The sequence below is a fragment of the Rattus rattus genome, chromosome 2 (assembly GCF_011064425.1).
Source record: "Rattus rattus isolate New Zealand chromosome 2, Rrattus_CSIRO_v1, whole genome shotgun sequence".
Taxonomy (NCBI): domain Eukaryota; kingdom Metazoa; phylum Chordata; class Mammalia; order Rodentia; family Muridae; genus Rattus; species Rattus rattus.
Window position 1 is genome coordinate 141,918,050 of NC_046155.1, and position 20,637 is coordinate 141,938,686.

Consider the following 20,637-nt stretch of genomic DNA (forward strand, 5'->3'; position numbering starts at 1 on the left):
GGAGAGTCTCATTCTCTGAGAAAACCAGCTGTTAGCTTGAGGGTTCTCCTCATCAGAGCCCCTGTAGGTATGAATCACTGTAGAGAGGGCTGTGGTGCGTAGCAGAGTGGGACAGAAGGTCAGAGATATCCAGGTTCTCATTGGAATTCATTGAAACGCTCACAGGCTTGAAGACACACAATTCTTAAAGCCTGCTGAGAAAGAAATGAACCAGTTTTGGTGATCAAGTTGTGTAAATTGCCAGAGGACATTCTACAGTCATCAGCTAACATATCTCCTGGCTGTTCCCCACGCTGAGTGCCAGCAAAGCCAGCCACCTCAGAGTGTCCACACAATTATCCCCCAAAGTCCAGGCCACATGGAAAGCACAGTCAGAGTCAGCTGCTTTCAATGAGTCCATTCTGTAAAAGCTACTCCTGCCTCCCATAGTCTTGGTGGTGGGACTTAGAAAGAACTCTACCAAGTACTCAGAAGGGTATCTAATTTTGACAAGTTGGTGTTGTGATAAATATTATTTGGGGATTCGTACCCCACCTTAGATCATTTAGTTTACCCAAAAAGACACAAAACCTTTATATTTATAATAATCCTTAAAGCACTAGAGTTAGGCAGATACGAACCCAATATGCTATGTCTATTTCCCCATCAATATCTCCAAGATACCACTTGACATGTTCTACCTGGGCTGCTCCTACTCCACTGGTCAGCCCTCATGGCCTTGTGCTCACAATCCAACTACCCCATGGTGTGTTCTTCTTTTCTCTCCCCATGGTCTCTGCTCAGACCAACCCAGTACAGGTTGGTAAAGTACTTTTATTTCCTGTTGGCCAATTTGGCACCAGTTGATCCATCGCCTTTCTCTGTTTAATTTGGGCTGGGCTGTTCTGCTAAGAGCAATTGCATTCTTGCTATAGAATGTTTCCTAATTTTCATTTTCCTTCTTTTAGTTTTACAGGTAACACGCATGACTAGGTGGAAGATCCTGAGGGTTTTTCACCCATTTTAGTAGCATTCCTCCTTTTAAGGAGGAAATTTAAAGAATCTTCTGGGTGGTTACAATTTATGTGTCACACTGTGTTATAACTGCAGGTCCAGGAGGGTGGAAGAGGATGACAATGAAGACTCTCCATCAAACCAGAAGTGGGTCTTGGCCCCCAAATCACAAGACACCGATGTGACACTGATTCTCAACAAATTGCTGCGAGAATATGACAAAAAGTTGAGACCGGACATTGGAAGTGAGTTCCATTTGTTATTCCAATATAAAAGATGCAGTGATAATCTTCAAATTTAGACTTTTCATATTAAATAATTATAAATCCGGAGTTGCTAACACAGTGCAATAAGTTCAGCTGTATTTGTCACAGTTTGAAGTGAGTGACAGCAAAGCCAAGAGGTGGTCACGTGTGAGTCTGTGTTCTCTGCCATATCCTTAAGGTTTCGATTTTGGTTTCTTGTCCAGTGTTCTGAACCTTGCTGCATATGTTTAGATTTCATCAGCACACTCTCTTCGTGGGGATGGAGACCCACGCTATTCCCTCTTTTGCAAGTTGGATGGTTAAGCTTTATTTTACCTTTTCACTGCTGAGATTGAGAGCTCCTTACTGGTTCTTTATTGTCTGTCGGATCTGTAGCCCGTCTTCATTCTCTCTGCAGGATCCTTCACAGGAAGGGTTTTAATATTGATGGAACCTGATTTATTGGCTCTCCTTTTACGGAGTTTCTCAGCACTCTTTCCACAAGACTCTGTTTAATAAGGTGCTGATTGGCTTGTCACCTTTCCTGTGCCTTTGACACAAAGTCCCTCTGGTTTTCTAAGTCCAGGACTGCATTTTATCTGTATCAGGATCTATAATTACCTTCGTTCTAACTGGCATGAGATTTCAAACTCTTTGTGGTTAAGGAAGGAGAATTTTAAAGGTGGGTATCCACCGCTATACTGGATAAACCATGTTAAGTTTCCTTGCCTTACTTCTTTTTGTATATAGCGATGAGAAGTGCCACAACTCTCCAACTTCAATTCTTCTTTAAAAATGTTCCTTCAGTGCGCTGCCTGAAGAATAGCTAGAGATAAAATAAACAACAACAAAAGAAAATGCAAACAAATGCTGGCAAACAGATGTAGAAAGTAGAAACACTTATTTACTGTTCGTGCAGGCACAAACTGGTACAACCAATGTGAAAATCAGCATGGAAGTGTCCTTTCTTTCTTTCTTTCTTTCTTTCTTTCTTTCTTTCTTTCTTTCTTTTTTAATAAATTCATTCCCCTTTTGCATTTTGTTTTGTCTTTATTAAGGAAAGAGTTTATTTAAGGTTACTCTTTCAGGTCACAGTAGATCACTGAGGCAAGTGAGGGCAGAGATTCAAGCAGGAGAAGAGGTTTGATGAATGAAAAAAAGCTGATTAAGAAATTTGATACACAAAGTTAAATCATAAGTTTTCCTCACCAGTGGTTATATTAATGTTAAAACATAAAATGCAGCATAATTTTTAAAGTCTCACAGTCTAACTTAAATTCCAATGACTTACGAGTTTGATGTGTTTCTAAAAGCTCAAAATCTCACACTTGTAGAAAAAATAAGTTATACATTTCTTACTGCTAAAGGGAAGAAGTAGGGCATAAAAACAATCACATTAAAGAAAACCCACAGTCCAGTAGTATAAATCCAAATTCTGTAGCTCAGAGTTTGACACTGTGCTGATTCCTAATTTCCTGGGCTGCAAAGGGTTTGAGTAGCCCCAACTCTCCAGTTCTGTTATCAGCAACATACATAGACTATCTGATAGGCTCAGGACCACTGTACTCCAAAGCACTCTCCTTAGCAAATCCCTTTCGCAGTTTTATGTTTGCTTCTTTTTTATTGAATATTTTTTATTTATATTTCAAATGTTATTCCCTTTCCCATTTTCCTGGACATAAGCCTCCTATCCCATCCCCTTCTTCTATAAGGGTATTTCCCTCCCCAACCACCCTCCTTTGAGTCCCTCCTGACATTCCCCTATACTGGGGGGGGTGTCCAGCATTGACAGGAGCAATGGCTTCTCCTTCCATTGGTGCCCAACAAAGTCATCCTCTGCTACATATGCAGCTGGAGCCATGGGTCAGTTCATATGTGCTCTTTTGGTAGTGGTTTAGTCCCTGGGAGCACTGGTTGATTGGCATTGTTGTTCTTATGGGGTTGCAAGCCCCTTCAGCTCTATCAATCCTTTCTCTAATTCCTCCAATGGTGATCCTGTTCTCAGTTCAATGGTTTGCTGCTAGCATATGCTTCTATATTTGTCATGCTCTGGCTGTGCCTCTCAGGACACATCTATATCTGGCTGTATACCCATGTGAGGCAGGCTCTGAATGACTGTTCCTTTAGTTCCTGTGCCAAACTTTGCCTTCATATTCCCTTCTATGGGTATTTTTGTTCCCCCTTTTAAGAAGGAGTGAAACATCTGCACTTTGATTGTCCTTCTTCTTGAGCTTCATGTAGTCTGTGGATTGTATCTTGGGTAATTCTAGATTTTGGGCTAATTTCCACTTATCAGTGAGTGCATACCATGTGTGCTTTTCTGTGATTGGGTTACCTCACTCAGGATGATATTTTCTAGTTCAATAATTTGCCTATGAATTTCATGAAGTCATTGCTTTTGATAGCTGAGTAGTACTCCACTGTGTAGATATACCACCTTTTCTGTATCCATTCTTATGTTGAAGGGCATCTGGGTTTTCTCCAAATTCTGGCTATTATAAATAAGGCTGCTATGAACATAGTGGAACATGTGTTTTTGTTGTATGTTGGAGCATCTTTTGGGTATATGCCCAGGAGGGGTATAGCTGTATCCTCAGGTAGTTCAATGTCCAATTTTCTGAGGAACCTCCAAACTGATTTCCAGAGTGGTTGTACCAGCTTGCAATCCCACCAACAATGGAGGAATGTTCTTCTTTCTTCACATCCTTGCTAACATCTGAGTTTTTAATCTTAGTCATTCTGACTGGTGTGAGGTGGCATCTCAGGGTTGATTTGATTTGCATTTCCCTGATGACTAAGGATGTTGAATAATTCTTTAGGTACTTCTCAGCCATATGATATTACTCAGTTGAGAATTGTTTGTTTAGCTCTGTACCCCCATTTTTTAACAGGGCTATTTGGCTCTCTGGAATCTAACTTCTTAAGTTCTTTCTATATTTTAGATACTAGCCCTCTATCGGATATAGGATTGATAAAGATCTTTTCCCAATCTGTTCGCTACCATTTTGTCCTAATGACAATGCCCTATGCCTTACAGAAGCTTTGCAGTTTTATAGAATGGAAGTTTCGTAGAAAGATGGAAAAATAGATCTACTACATGATCTAGCTATACAATTCTTGGGTTTTGTAACCAAAAACTCTAGATATTGATATCCGCTCATCCATATTTATTGATCTTTTATTCACAATAGCCAGGGAATAAGCTTATATGTCTTGCAACTGAAGATTAAAATTCAGTACATTTATTGTTAAAAAATCAAATTATGAAAGTTCAGTTAAATAGACAGAGCCAGAAATATTCATCCTAAGCAGTCCAAATTCAGACAAATAAACACTTCATATTCTTTTTCATATGTGGTTGGTAGTTTTGAATATATAGATCAGAATGTTAAATTAAAGTAACTATAGACACCAGGAGACTAGTAAGCGACCATGGTGGGTGAGGGGCAGATTTAAAGGGAAGGGACGAGAATGTAGCTTAGGTATAAAGGGGGGCGGGGTGGGAAAATGAAGTAGAAAGTGTTAAATGATTTGGAGGTTAGAAGGGTTACAGAAGCAGGAGTGAGTATGGGGGAGGGCCAGTAACACTAAAGACATTTGAAAAGGCCATCTAGAAACCTACTACTTTAAACTCCCATATATATATATATATATATATGTATATATATATGAATGCATGAATGGCAGATTAAAGGAACAGCTGAGAGCTTGCATCTTGATCCACAACCACAAAACAGAGAGCAAACTCAAATGTATACATACATATACATATATACATACACACATAAAAGAAGATTAAATAAGGGGTTGAGGATTTAGCTCAGTGGTAGAGCACTTGCCTAGCAAGCGCAAGGCCCTGGGTTCGGTCCCCAGCTCCGGAAAAAAAAAAAAAAAGAAGATTAAATGGTTTTACTTTCTTTTTTAAGATTTATTTATTCATTTTATGCATATGAGTACACTTCAGACACATCAGAAAAGGACATCAGATATTATTACAGATGGCTATGAACCACCATGTGGTTGCTGGGATTTGAACTCAGAACCTCTGGAAAAGCAGTCAGTGCTCTTAACCACTGAGCCATCTCTCCAGCCCATGGTTTTACTTTCTAATGGGGATATTCCCTCTCCTAGAAACCATAGACTATCAAATAAAAAAGCCTGTGCCTGGCATGGGTTATTTATTTTCTGGTTGTTTGTCTATGGGTCCCCGAGAACATCCTCCAAGCATTGTAAGACATAGACATTGATTTTGTTATCCTTCAGAACTTGATGGTATAACTTTTACTGCAGACACCACATAGTTCAGTCATGGAATATGAATAAATCAAGCTGGCACACACCTGGAAGCTTCATTCATATTGGCAAGGTTTGATAGAGCTAGAACATCCCATGCATGTTACCAAGGAAGAAAATTAATAAATACACATATGTGAAACCTATGGGCTACAAGAATGCCTGGCCTAGCAAGATATGGCCACTTGTGCACTAGTGGAACAAGTATTATGTAGTAACCAACAGCTTTCTGATTGGATATAAAGCCAAGTTGGAGCGTTATAAACTTTAATTTAAATTTAAAACAAGGTGGAATTTATACCTGGTGTCTTTAACTGGGCCTAAATCTCATGACTATGTCTGACTGGCTATGTCATTTTGGTGGTCCCTATATGTTCACATATTTGAATAGTTGATCTCAAAGTAGTGCTTGCTTGAGGAGGACGAAAGTGTGGCCTTGCTGGAGAAAGTACAGTACTGGGAGCAGGCTTGAAATTTAGAAGATTCATGTTATGTTTGAGTTTGCTCTCTCTGTTTTGTGTTTGTGGAACAAGATGCAAGCTTTCAGCTGTTCTTTTGATCTGCCATTATGCACTTAACCCTCTGAAACCATAAGTCAAACTAATAATTTATTTTATATGTGATATCTCAGTCATTTTATATGTCGCCTCAGTCATGGTATCTTAGCATAGCAATAGAAAAGTAAGAAAGACAGTCATAGACCCTAAGAGAGAACCTACGACCATGAAGGTCATAGTCCTTAGGGGAGTGTAATACTATTATTTGACTAACTCAGTATAGTAATAAACTTCTCTATAAGTACTCACCTTTATAACCATAAAATAGTGAATCTCTGACTCTCATTAGAGAAGTTTCTTTTCGCAGTAGATTGCAATTAACACAAAGGCCAACTGGTCAGTGTGTACAGGATAAAAGAATATAGCGTGCTCAGCTCTAAATTGGACATTTAATTCACACTGCTCCCCCAAGGCTCAGGAATCATCACAGAAGAGGTGATGGAAAGAATTTAAGAGCCAGAGGGAGTGGGTGCCTACTGATATGACAATGCCAGTACATACATGAGTAGTTGTGACTGTATGCAAAAGACCTGCCCACAGTCAAGCCTGCTAAAATCCTAGCCTGAATGAGAGAGGGGTCCATCAAGTTCCACTCCTGACTGAAGAGTTATTGGAATTGCTGTCTGATATTGGGGAAGGAGTCACTTTTCTTTGGGGATGTGGTCCCTGAGAGGCTCCATTAGATGGGCTCGTACCAAAGCACATTCTGAAAATACAGATTGGAACTTAGTAGTTTAAAATAGAGCACATAAAGTGAAAAGTGACTGGGAGGTACGGAAGGAATTGGAAGAGAGATAGGTATGGAGTTGATCAAAACGTATGCAGGTATGAGATTCCCAAACGTAAAAATAAAGTTAGTCAGCATGAACTAAGTCTAAATACTGCAGGACAAGTTTGGACATCTGTGATCACCCACTCCTCCCATTCTCTCCATTAAAGGTGACAAACAATGAGAGCAACGTGCAAACAAGTGACTGGGAGAAGTGTATGAAAGTCAGGTGAGGGTTTCTACTGAGAATGGTGATTTCAAAATGTTGCTGACTTCCTCAGTGTTTTTCAGAACAAAAGCAAACTTTCTCTTCTGTGAAAGTTCAGTCTAGGGGGTACCTTCCATCATGGAAGTACATTCTTTAGCTTGAGGAATTTTTTCTTGAGGGGGAGAAAGTGGTCATGTCAGCTTCCTACCAAGATCTCTACAGTCCTCCTATTACTGTTCATAGAAAGTTTGAGGCAACATATTTGAAGGTGCATGTGCGCGCGTGGACACACACATACACACACACACACACACACACACACACACACACCATGATGTTTGAATTGAAAACAGAAAGGTCCTATCCATGGGTCAGGCAAGCAAAATTAATATGTCTACAGTATATAATAGCTCCCTTCTTACTCATCGGAGTTATAGTTCAAGATCCTCAATGGGTACCTGAAAGTATATACGATATCTTGTCCTACAGAGGGTCTACGATAACCTGTGGTAGAGTTTAATTAATAAGGCAGTGTTAGAAATATACAGTAAAATTAATAAAGTAGCAGCATATTGTGATACTCATTATGTACACACACTCTCAAAATGTACGACTGTGTGCTGTATTCACCTAGTTTTGTATTGTGGCTCACCATAAGAAATTGGAACCATAGCAAGAGGCTCTGGGTTAGGGATGACTTCCTGCTCTATACATAAAGAACTGTGAATTTTTCACAGCAGAAGATCCCTGCACTTTTGGAGTAAAAGGAATTTCACAGAACATTGGAGTGCAAAGTGTTAACATAGGATGCTCCTCTGTTGGTTTAGAGGCTCAAGCTCTACTTTGACGTTTCCCTGGACCTTGGGGCAGAACAATGTCCTGATAAAAGTCACCATCTCTGAAATGTCGTAGAAAGCATCTTCTTGTCTCAGCTGAATGCTAAATAGCACCTGGTTCGTAAACTCCAGCTACCTGCTGATACTCTGGTGCAAGGTGGGGTTACCTGTCTAAGAACGGATTTCATGGGAAGATAGTATATGTGTATTTCCTTTCCTGACTTAGAGGGGTTCTGATTCAAATGCTAATTTCTCATAAAAGTTGGAATTACTTTTCTGTTGTCATGACTGTTCAAGTTTAGTGTATTTTACCTCTGGTAGCCATGGCCAGTTCAGCTGAGATAACTCAGATGTATTTGCTATTAGCTTAATGGAGTACTCAGTTGACTTACCCACTTCTCCTAAAGTCCCCTCCCAGTTCCTCATTATGTTCTGAGCTCTCTGTACAAAGCCCTGCCCTGACCAGCTGAAGAGCAGCATAGACCTACCCATACTTATGTTGTGCTGTTGGTGAAGGAAAGGGCAGGATCTCTGGGTAGCACTGGAGAATAGTTGTAGGCATTCCCACCAAGTAAACTAAACCTGTTGGATTGGAAACTCTTGAAAATTTTATTCTGCCTCTAAGACCTTGGGAAATATACAAAAAGGCATGCTCTTACATGCTTTCTTCCTGCCCCAGTATTTCTGTCGTATTCTTTGTCACATGCTCTGGGACACTAGCTCACGTGGCTTCCTTATTTGCATTCTGCTGCTGCTGCTCCCTTAGCTGTGCTCTCCAGCTTTTGTACTGAGATCAACTGCACTTCCTTCAATCTCTAATCTTATCTCCTGGGAAGATCTTTCCTTCAGATCATGCTCCCCTCTTACCTTCCCAGTGGAGTGGATCAAGAGTCCCTCCCAAGTTTTCATAGCATTCACCTTTATGTGTAGTAGCAGAATTTCTAGGAGCTGCCTGATGATGGCGTGCTGTAGTATTACCATGATGCCCCCCTCTTGAAGCATTATTACACACTTTCCAAATTGTACCTGGAAGTTGGTGTTTTCTTTTTCAAACTATAGATACCAAATCATAAACTCCTCTATCTATCTATCTATCTATCTATCTATCTATCTATCTATCTATCTATCTATTTATCTTTCTTTCAGTGCCCACAGTCTACAGCTCCAACACTCCACATCTGGACACATGCTAAACTCTTCCCAGATTGTTGTCAGTGATAAAGAGATGGATGAAGATCTGCTTATGCATCAGTGTCCTTTTAATGACTTCCCATGCACAAATTGTAATCATTATATTTGCATCTATAGTCCATAGCCAGTCTCTCTATTAAATTCTAAATTATGGCTTTAGATTCTTGGTAACCATCCATCATTTTAAGTAATACTAAAGCCATGGCTTCTGTCAATCTTGGGCCATATAGGGTTGACATTTTCTGAGAAGTAGGTCTAGTCCTGTGAGTTGGGAAGAGCTACATTAGGTGAACTTTTAACAATATAATTGTAGAAAAGAAGGAAATGATTGCAGCAAATTTATCTTAAGTGTTTCAAGAAGTTTGAGCATGTCTCAGAGTGTAGATTATTAGAGAAGACAGTCCACAGTGGTGTTACCTATAGAGCCAATACCATCCCAGTCGTGTTGAGAAAGACGAAATTATGTTTTGTTACACTATATGATGAGGTTGGCAATAGGTGGAAATGACCACAGACACATTTAATCTTTATCTTTTCTCAGGCAGGTCTGTGGAGAGACTGTCCACTGCTATGTTTCTCTTCTGCAGGCATTCATCTACCTCTCTCTGGCTTTTCTGAAGTGTGCTTCCCCCAAAGCATCTTAAATTCTAAAGGTGATATAGAAAGCAGCTGGATGCTTGAGTGAAGAGTAGGGTATGTTATTGCAGTAATCCAGGGAATAGGGCAGATACATCAGTGTCCTCCCTGGATACCCTGCCATACACCAACAGTTTTCTGATGTATGGATGATTGATACCTGCATGACTGGATGTACAAGTCAAATTTATTATGTCTTTCTGTTCAAATACTGATAAGTTTTTGTATTGAAAAGCCTTCCTGTGCATCTTTGAAGCAGGCAGCATAGCACTGGTATGTGTGGACAGTGGAATAAAAGCTTCTCTCTTCCTCTTAGTGCCTGATGGCCACTCCCCCACCTGCTCATTCTGTCTCCAGGCTCTGCTAGCCATTGTTTTACTCTCAGTTTCTATAGATAAGATTAAGATATTAGATCTCATATACGAGTGACATATGAGCTTTAAGAATCTTTTTCATGTGTCTCTTTGGTTCCTTCGGTTAGAATTACTATGAGCCCTTGAGCTGCCTTAGAACTTTTGAGATAAATGTCTGAGACCCACTTGACAAGAAGTGAGTTCTCAACAAGAAGAGTGTCTTAGTGGGGGAAAGCAAAGAGTACCCCCCAACCTTTTCTTTCACTGGTCATGCCTGCCATGTTCTACAACACTATGTTGAGAGTGTCAGATGGGAAAAAATAATTTGAGAGAACTTGAAATGTCTGAGAAAGGCTTCACAAAAAACTCAATGATTATAAAATTTTGTATTGATAGCAGATGGAAGACGCTGTTCATCACCCTTATCATTATCATATCTCAAGAAAAATAAGACACTGGAGGTGTGGTGCAGTGGGAGAAACCTTGCCCAAAGTACATTGGTCCATGGGTTTGATCTCCAGTTCAAAATCAATAATTAAGAGGGGGAATGAAAGAGATTCTCTTTCAGTCTAAAAGAATGAAGAGCAAATGTCAAAGTGCCCATCCTTTTAGCCAAGGAAGAGGAAGAGGAAGTTGGAAGTAGGTCCCTCAACCCACTGGGTTCTGTTGGTTTACAATCTAGCCTCTCCTGGAAGTTGCATAACCAAGTTCAATTAGTGTTTTGTTTTAAACAAAACCAGGAAACCCTGTCAGCCTCACTCGGCTTAGCTAGGATAGACCTTTTCTACAATCCACAGCCTACTGTACCGGCGGCCATGCTGTCACTTCCCAGCAATTACTGTATATCCAGAAAAATAATTCAAATGTATTCACTCCAGTCTCAGAACAGATGTAGGAGGAGAGGAAACAGACATTCTTAATTGCTGTGCTCGAAGTGAGAGCTATTACTGTAGAGTTAGTTAACTGATTCTCCCACAAATTTAATTCAAATGCATAGGGAGGTGGAGAACAAATCTGGTGGAGAAATTATACCTGTCATCTCCTGAGAGACTAATTAGACATCTCAAAGCCACCAGGTTAAGTCTCCCTTGTGCTGTGTAGCAGGTCACCCTTCTGGAGTATACCTTCTGTTTGGGGTGCCGGAAGGTTCTTCACCCATTCCTGAGCAGTTAGGACCCACTTGCACTCTTCCCTGATTAAATGGCCTCTGTGTAAGATAGGGCTTCATTGGTGCCATCTAGAAGTTCAGTTCACTAGTGATTTGGGGTAGGGTGTATGCTTTTCTTATAGGAAATGTGTAATGAAGCTTCATTGTATAAGCAATTTAGTGTTTCTTAAAAATATGATTTGGTAAATTACTCGAGTCACATGTTCTTAAGTATAATCTTGTGCTTGGACCTCATTTGAATAATCAGTTCAGTTCATAGAATAAAAATGATTTGTTTCTTATGTTTATTCATTACTACTTCAGGAATTGAGCAAAATAGCTGCATCTGGATTAGCATGTTTGAGTGAGAGAAGGGCTCCTGTCTCAGAGGATGGGCGTTTCTACTGCTTACCAACAGGCACTTGGAGAGACCCCTGTGGGTTTCTGTCTCCAAGTGACATAATTAAGTCTGCATCCAAGAATATAGGTTATCACTGGCCTCTGCCAGCCAGCACAAAGTGGCAGGTGTCTCACGACCATTCTCTTCAGGCCCACACTGTTGTGGCTTCCATTTCAGCATGGTTTCTGAGAGCCAAAAGAGAGTCCTCAGATAGCTGTTCCAACTCACTGTTTTTGGCTTATCCCCAGGTCTCTGCTTCTGACTGAATCTCATCACTGAGGAGCTAACATCTGCCTTGTGGTACCTTGCAGCTCCTTCTGCTTAAGACTGTTCCTCTGGGTAGGATGGTGGTCTTACTGCTGCATGTGAGGCCATAGTTACACACAGCTTGCTGAACTAGAACATTGAATGCCCAGGGTATTCTTAAGGAGAATTAGTCCAGCAATTCATAGTGTGGCATTTCATCAGATCTGCCTAGATATTGTTTCAGAATAAAAAACAAAAAACAAAAACAAAACTGGTCCTTGAAAGGGTGGAATGTATGCTGTGTCAGTTTTCTACCTCACTGTGTTTGCATTATTGTAATTTTTAAATTTATTTTTTGGATTAATTTACTTTTTTTCAAGTTTTTAGGAGGGATATTGAAGTGATTCACTTGATCCCTGTTCCAATCTTAGTGTCCAACCTCACAAGATTCTCTTGACTTTCCCTCTATCAAGGATAGATGTTTGTATGTTGATATTTCTTTCATTGCAGTCACATTGATTTCAAATTGGACTCCTCTTCCAAATAGCTGAAATGGTTTGAGATATCTTTCTGGTTTTGATTTATAATTTAATTGTACTGTGGTCAGAGGACGTATTGTTAACTGCTCAAGGCCTGTGACGTTTGCTTACTGAGATATATTTCACAGTGCTAATCTGGCCTAGCTTGGTGTGCATTCAGAAAACAAGCTTGTTCTGCTGTTATTTAAAGTGTTCCATAAATGGGAGCAGTGAGAATGTGGATTATTTGGAGCTGTGTACCCTTGACGTAATCTAGCTGGTCTGAGTGCCAGGAAAGTAAAGGGCTGATATACACTTCGGGCTCCGAGGAAGCAGCATCCATCTGTCTCCAGCTTCCAGCTCTTGGCCATTCCTGCCTTCCTGGGTCACCTCCGGTGCTTTGTAGAGTGAGACGGTGATAGAAATAGTGCTTTCTAATGTGTTCCTGTTGAAGCTGAGTAAGATAATTCAGGACAAGGCATTTAGTTCAAAGCCTCGCATTGATTAAGTGGGTTTTCAGTATTTGTTAGTAGCCATTGGTCGTTACTGGGGACAGTGAGGACTCGTTTCCAACTCTAACTACAAATGTGTAAAGCCTGAATTTCATCCCCATCAGCAAAGTAAATAAATAAATGAACAAATAAATAAACAGAGACATAGAAAAATCATTTAAAAAGACAAATATGTGGGAATAAAATCAAATTAAAAAGTCAGTTACCAAAACCAAAATATCCATGTTTCCCAGGCACATGTATCTATAGTAAGTGGAGTTCTGGTTGTATTTTTCACTGATCATGGTGCGCATCTGTATGTAGGACTTTGTATATTATTTGTACTGAACAATGATTTTCACTGTTTTCACACATGTGCAATGAACTTCCACCATATCCTCCTCCTCTATCCCTCCCTTCCTTTCCCAACTCTGGCTGTTGCTCCCTTACTCAGAGACATTCTGATTTACTTTAGTTCATACATATATTCATCCCATAGTTTAGGGAAAATATGTTATTTTTCATTCTTGTGTTTTTGAGTGTGGTTGTTTGAATGAGACACCCCTCCTAGAGTCTGGCATTTGAATACTTAATTCCCAGTTGGTGGTGCTGTTTGGGGAGGCTTATGGGATATAGCCTTACTGAAGGAAGTATGTCACTGGGGGCAGGCTTTGAGGTTTCAAAGCCATGCACCATGCCCAGTGTGCTCTCTCTGCTTCCTCCTTGTGGTTTAGGATGTGAGCTTTCAGCTTGCTGCTCCAGATGTCATTCATAATTGCTGTCATACATACTTCCCCATCATGACGATGATGGGCATTTATCCCTCTGGAACCATAAGACCAAAATAAACCCTTGCTTCTATAAGTTGCCTTGGTCATGGTGTTTGATCAAAGCAATAGAAGAATAACTAATGCAGCAAGTCTAGCCCTTTTCATTTAAAACTTAAAACCATGTAGTCGCATCTATTTCCAGGCAAAGGACATAGATTCATTCTTCTTCACAGCTGAAAACAATTCTGTTGTTTAGATGCACTGTGTTTTCCTTATCCATTTATCTGTTGATGGACATCCACAATGAGCCTGTTTCACTGCTATTGTGAATAGCATCAGTAAACACAGATGTGCAAGAATCTCTGCGGTAGAATATCTAGTCCTTTGGGTGTGTACCCAGGAGTGGCATATCTGGATCAAACGTAAATTCCTTTTCTAATTTTCCAGGAGCTTCCACACTGGTTTCTACAGTGGTTGTGCTAATTCACCCTGCCAGTAGTGAGTAGGAATTCAAGGTTTTCTTCCCAGATGAGGATTCCCAGGGTAGCTAATGATACCTGCAAGGTACCCGGCCCTGCTGTCAGCTTTGGAAGTTACTCAGTAGCCCATATCACAATTCTTGTTGTCTTGGAGTATATGTTGCTCAGGGAAGACAGAGAGAGAGAGAGAGAGAGAGAGAGAGAGAGAGAGAGAGAGAGAGAGAGAGAGAGAGAGACAGACAGAGAGAAACACACAGAGAGAAACACACAGAGAGAAACACACAGAGAGAAACAGAGAGACAGAGAGACAGAAAGAGACAGAGAGTTCACTAGTGTAAGGAAGATAAAAACCTAGCGGTGTGTGTGTGTGTGTGTGTGTGTGTGTGTGTGTGTGTGTGTGTGTGTGTGTGTGTGTGTGTGTGGTTTGGCTGTGGGGGCAAAGGAGACATCTGGGCACACCGTCCTTCTGGAATTCAGTGGGAACCCTGAGTCTCAGAGCAGGCTGTCCTCTCTGGCCTCAGCCTTCAATCCAGCCCTGCTTGTCCTGCTGTCTAAAATTTAGATGGTAATTTTTTTCATCTGCCCTTAGCTCTGCAGTTGTTCAGTCTTTGTTCATTTCCACTGCTGCATCTCTACAAGTTAACAGCTTTGAGATTTGGACTCCAAGGTTCTTCTTTAGGGATGTCTTCTCTGAACTCTAGGTGAGTCTAGGATCCCCATACTCCAGCCACTTTCATCACACTCAGTAAAGGTGCCTCTGTTGATCCTCTTCTTCCTATCTGTCATCCTACCAGCATGTGCACCCTGTGCACACTAGGACAAGGCCTGTGCTCATTCCCTTTAAGAAATATATCTGAACAATGGATCCATATCCAAAATGCATGCATAAATAAAAATAAATAAGAAGTCAAAAAAGCAAATGGTCTGTTTAAAAGAGGAGTTATGTATCTGAAAAGAAAAGTTCTCAAATGAAGAAATAAAACAGCAGAAAAATGTTTCAAAAAGTGTACACCATCCTTACCAATCAGGGAATGTAACTTAAAACACATCTGAGATTTCCTTTTATCCTAGTCAGGATATCAAAGGTCAAGTGACCCCAAACACTACTGGAGATGTGGGGCAAAAGGAACCCTCATTTACAGTTGTTGGGATTTAAAACTGGGACATCCACTACGGAGAGTATGATGGACAATTCTCAAACTGCCAAATGTAAACCTGTCATAGAAGCCATGTATACCACTCCTTGACATATGCACAAAAGACTTGACATCCTATTTCCTAGACCTTTCCTTAGACATGTCCATTGCTGCTTTATTCACAATAGCTAGAAAATTAAAGCAAAATAAATGTCCTTCAACTGCCGAATGGATAATGAAAAAGTGGTACATCTACACTGTAGAATGCTGTTCAGCTGTAAACAAAAATGAACTCATGAGCTAGATCTTCAGGTAAATGTACAGAACTATAACATACTGCCTCAAGTGAGGTAATCCAAACCAGAAGAATAACTGTAGCATGGTCTTGTGTGCAGTTCCTAGCTCCAAGCCTTTAGGTACAACGTGGGGTAACTGCAGAAACCAAGAATGTAAAAAGGTCCTGTGGGGGAGAGCAGTGATTGAAAGAGGGAAGTGGGGAGGGGAAGTTAACTCACAAGAAGGGAGAAGAGTAGATACAAAAGGAGAGGGAGGAGGAATTTCTGAAAATGTCATAAGGAATTTTATCGTTTATCTTTTTAAAATTGTATTTAGTACAGATATACATATTAAATGAAATCATTTCATTTGGGCTGCTATGCTCCCCAAGAGCCATACACTGTCTAAAAGAAAAAGAAAGAAAGAAAAAAGAAACAATGCAAGGCCTGAGAAACCTCCTGTTAAGTTATAGGTCAGGGGAGTTCAAGAGAACCTTCAAACAATATAGGCTATTCTTGTTGCCCTTGGTTGCTTCCCAAATGTTAAAGGGAAGTCCATATTGTTGAAGATAATAACATTTGGACATAAGACCTAAGAGATCCAAGGTGGTTCTGACTTGAGGACCAATCTTCATAGGACTAGAAAAGGCTGTATAGGCTTCCATTGGGATAAATAACCAATGGCTCTGTATAGCTATAACACACATGAACCATGATGATCATCATGGCATGATAGCCCTAAAGGTGTAATAGTGGTACTCGTATCTCAGCTCTCCTATTGGACTTAAGGGACACTCAGAAAGAAGGATATCATTCCTGGTACTGTAAACCTAGCCAACTACCATGTTGAGGCCATGAATATAACTGTAGAACTAACTGCTGTCACTTTATTAAACCAGAATAATTCCTAAATGCATTCTAAATAGTTGCCTTTATGTCACAGGCGAGTGTAGCCTCCAACCCTCATCAATGAAGCATCTTTGTGCAACAGAGACTATTACTGAAAACTATAACTTATCAAGGTGCAGAGAAAATGTGATCATAGGGTACCCAACTACTACTGATATATCTATAATATAAATCAGCTTAGGGAATATCATGGAAGATGGACTGGCCAGATTGTAAGAGCCTGAGGACCAGGAAAGCTGCTGTGAAATTATGTCTACTGGAAATGACAGGGAGGCTTCACCCATGATACCTCAACAACATGGTTGTCTAGCCAAGCCCTGAAGAAGAACATCAGAAGGCATGTTAATATGGAAAAGAGGAATCTGATGGGTTCTTACCCATGGATAAAGGACTGCAGGCAAATGCTCAGAGTGCTGAGAGCTGGAGAAAATCTTTCCCAGGGATAATTTCCCTAGTTGGTTATCCAAAACAACGTGTTTAGTCCCCAAATCTATCTGTCCTCTGTCTGTCTGTCTGTCTGTCTGTCCATTCATCTACATGCAACACTAAATGGGCTAAGTAGGTTATGTGTGACTGTGTCTGCATGTGAGATTGTGTGTGTATATGTATGTGTGTGTGTGTGTAGCAATAAAAAACAAAAAGAGATTATGAGTTTGAGAGGGAGTTTGTGGTGTATTATATTTGTACACAATACACCAGAAAGATTGTAGGGAGGAATAGAAAAAGGAAATGATATAATTTTATTCTAATTAAAAAAGTTAAAAAGAAGGTCTTGAGAAGGTAACCATAGCATCAAAGTATTTCTATGACAAAAGTTTTACTTCTGCAGAAAGGCCTATAGCTCTGTCAAGTCAGGCAAAGGAACACGTTTAGCAAGAGCCCTGATAGATATCTATTCCTGACAGAAAAGGATTACCATACCTCGTCCTGAGTGGTCAGAGCTAGGATCCATTTTTACGAGATTACCTGGCTTAAGGCAGAGCAGTTATTAGTAAAGTGCAACGTTGGGGAACAGGATGCAACCTTGGACAGAGAGTAACCTTAAGTACACACTTTGATCTCAAAAAAAAGTGCTGACTGGGGGAGGAACTTTTGACTGATGGCCTCTTTGCGGATCGATCGAAGTTCCCTTGTCCCATTTAGCTCTTTGACAGAAAAGACAGTGCATTTTGCTTATGTTTCCTACACCCTCCTTCTGCCCTGGCACAAGGTGGTAGCTTCTATTACAACATGCTTGCCTCAGCACAACACTCTTGTTCACTGAGACACCCTTCTCCAGTAAACAAAATGGTTTACGTTTAGAGTATAAGTCCCTGCTCTCCAGGTTCAGTCTTACCAGGGAGCGCATGCTTCCTTTCCTACTGCCTTCCTGGGCTCTCAGAGAAGTTTGTGGATTCTGAGTTCAGGCAGGCATGAAAAACATTGGCTTTTTTGGGGGGGGGATTTTCGTTGAATGACTTTGCAGAGCTAGGAAGCTTGCCTGGATCTTGGTAGTGTTGGCTCTTACTAACTTCCTTGTCCAAGATTTTCACAAAGCCCATGGGGATATTACCTGGGTATCTGACCCTGGAAAGGGTAGGAGCTCTACATTTCTAAGAATTGGTCATAAGATATGGCTCTGTTTTCTCGGTTTCTTTTCTTTTTTTTTAATCCTAGACAGTCTTTTTGGCTATTTCTTTCTGATAAAATACATGTTCCACTGGAGCAGGGGCTGTCCTTGACTCCGTTGCCTACCTATGGATCCTGTTTCCTTAACTGGGCTGCCTCATCTGGTCTCAGTGGGAGAGGATGTGCCTAGTCCTGCAGAGACTTGATATGTCAGGGTGGGTTGGTACCCATATTTGTGGGGGTCCTCCTCAGAGGAGATTCAGAGGGGGATGGCAGAGTGGCTATGTGAGGGGGTACTGGGAGGTGGGTGACTACAATTTGGATGTAAAGTGAATACATATATGTATGTATTATGGATGGATGGATGGATGGATGGATGGATGGATGGATGGATGGGGGAAACATGTGTTCCTTGGAACTACTTGCAGATTCTTGAGTTTAGGATAGCAGTTGTGTCTCCAGCATAGGACAGTCTATCTCTGAGTGCTTGAATTCTGTGTGTGCAGAATCTACTGATTGCAGAATAAAGATTCTTTTTTTTAACAGCAGTTATACTGTGCATGTACAGGTGTTAAAAATATCTCTTTTGAAACTATTTCGTAAGCAGTGCAACAACCATTTATACAGCACTTCCACTGCATTAGTATCAGAAATCAGCCAGAGACAGTGATAGTCTGTATGAGAGGTGGGTGTAGCTTAGTGCAGAGCACTTTGCTGGCATGTGGGAGGCTCTGGATTGCATCCCCAGCATCAGAAAGACAGAAAGAAAACCACCTTAGTAAGTGTATGTGTGTGAGGCTTGTTTAGGTTTTCTGGGGGTTTCATTCCTGTGGCACCTAACAGCCAGCTTCACTGGGACCCTGAGAAGACTGAAAACTCAATCTTCAGAGAGTCTCAAACTGTTCTGACTACAGAACTCCATCGCAAACCCCCGGGAGGGTGGGCTTGGGGACAAAGGACATTTCAAGGCTGCATAAGGACAGTAGGAAAAATAAGCACAGTAAGAACCAGACCAGTTGGGTAAAGTGCTTCATGCTCTCTCAGCAGCCTTCCTGACAGTCTTGGGTCTATTTCTGTCCAGTTTTCAAGTGAGGTATGCGCATGCCTGGATGGCTGTGCCTCTGCCTCTCTCGCGCGATTTGTTGCTCTTGCACCATTCATTTGACAAGATGGCTACTGGACCTACCTTTAGGGTTTTCTTGTTCTCTTGACTAACTGGCTTCTTTGTCAATATAACCTGAATGTCTTCATCCCTGCTGGTACTCTGATTTCGACATATTACTCTAGTTTTCCCGGGCCCCAGTGTTGGGTTAAGGCGGTGCTTCCATTTCAATGTCTTCAAACTTATACCAGCTGCTTCATTTACGATGTAAATGTAACAAATATAACATTTGTTGAGGAGGAAAGGCCAGAGTCCCCTTCGCTCTGCTCCAGCAGTTTGCTCATAGCACATTGCTTGAGATTGTTGGTGTGATTCTTAAGCCTAGGGCCGTCATCTGTTTTCCATCGCTCCTTTTCTCTTTGCCATTTACCTTCTTTTACAGTTCTGTTTTGTTTTTTATGAATGTTAATCCAGAATTTTGTTATATTAAAAATTTACTGTGCACTGTAATTTATCCTTTGGTAATATACCAGTTTATATAATATAAAGAGTCAAGAGAATTTTCCAATATGTTAGAAACTCTGTGTGTGTGTTCTTATTTTCATTTAAGTAGACATTATCTGATTAAGGATATGTCACTGGTATCTTTCTATACATTAGCATTTTTCTATATTCTTTTCTCACACAATATATCCCAACTGCAGTCTCTCTCCCTTCACTCCTCCCAATCTCTTCCATACCTCTCTTCTCCCCCAGATCCACTCTCTCTATTTCCCTTCAGAAAAGAACAGGCCTCCCAGTGATATCAACCAATACAGCATAACAAGATGTGATAAGAGTAGACAGAAACCCTCATATCAAGGCTGGACAAGGCATCCCAGTAGAAGGACAAGGGTACTAAGAGTAGACACAAGAATCTAGACTTCCCTCACAGTATTAGTGTTTATTTTCTTAAAATTTGTCTAGTTAGATTGCATTAAAATAACATTTTATTATATATCATTTGGTAATTCTCTACATGATTACTATGCATCCTATCTATCGCCCACCCATTCTACCTCCTCCAAGAATTGTCATTCCTGTCCTCTCTGCTTGTTGGTTTTTTATTAACTGGACACAAGTTAGGGTCGTGTGATAAGCATGAATCTCAGTTGAGAAAATGCTTTGATCAGATTGGCTTGTAGGCATGTCTGTGGAGTATTTTCCTGATTTATGAATCACATGGGAGGGACCCAGGCCACTGCTAGCTGTGCTACCCCTAAATGTTGGTCCTGTGCTGGGTAAGGAAGGCAGTTGACACGAGCCTGAGAGGAAGCCAGTAAGCAGTCGCTCCACGATCTTACTTCAGTTCCTGCTTTCAGGTTCCTGTCTCACTCCTTCAAAGATCTCTGGTGATCACAAAGTGTAAGCCAAATAAAACTTTTCCTTCTTCCCCAGGTTGTTTTTTGCTATGGTGTTTGTCACAGTAATAAAAA

At 40.7% G+C, this 20,637-nt stretch overlaps 1 protein-coding gene across 1 annotated transcript in view; it reads left to right on the plus strand.

Annotated features, from left to right (window-relative positions):
- The window catches only part of Gabrg3 (gamma-aminobutyric acid type A receptor subunit gamma3), a 599,492-nt gene that overhangs the window by 5,345 nt on the left and 573,510 nt on the right, over nt 1–20,637 (plus strand). The window contains exon 2 of the mRNA XM_032893505.1: nt 1,090–1,238. Within this exon, the coding sequence (XP_032749396.1) occupies nt 1,090–1,238 (149 nt within the window). The remainder of the gene's footprint in view (nt 1–1,089; nt 1,239–20,637) is intronic.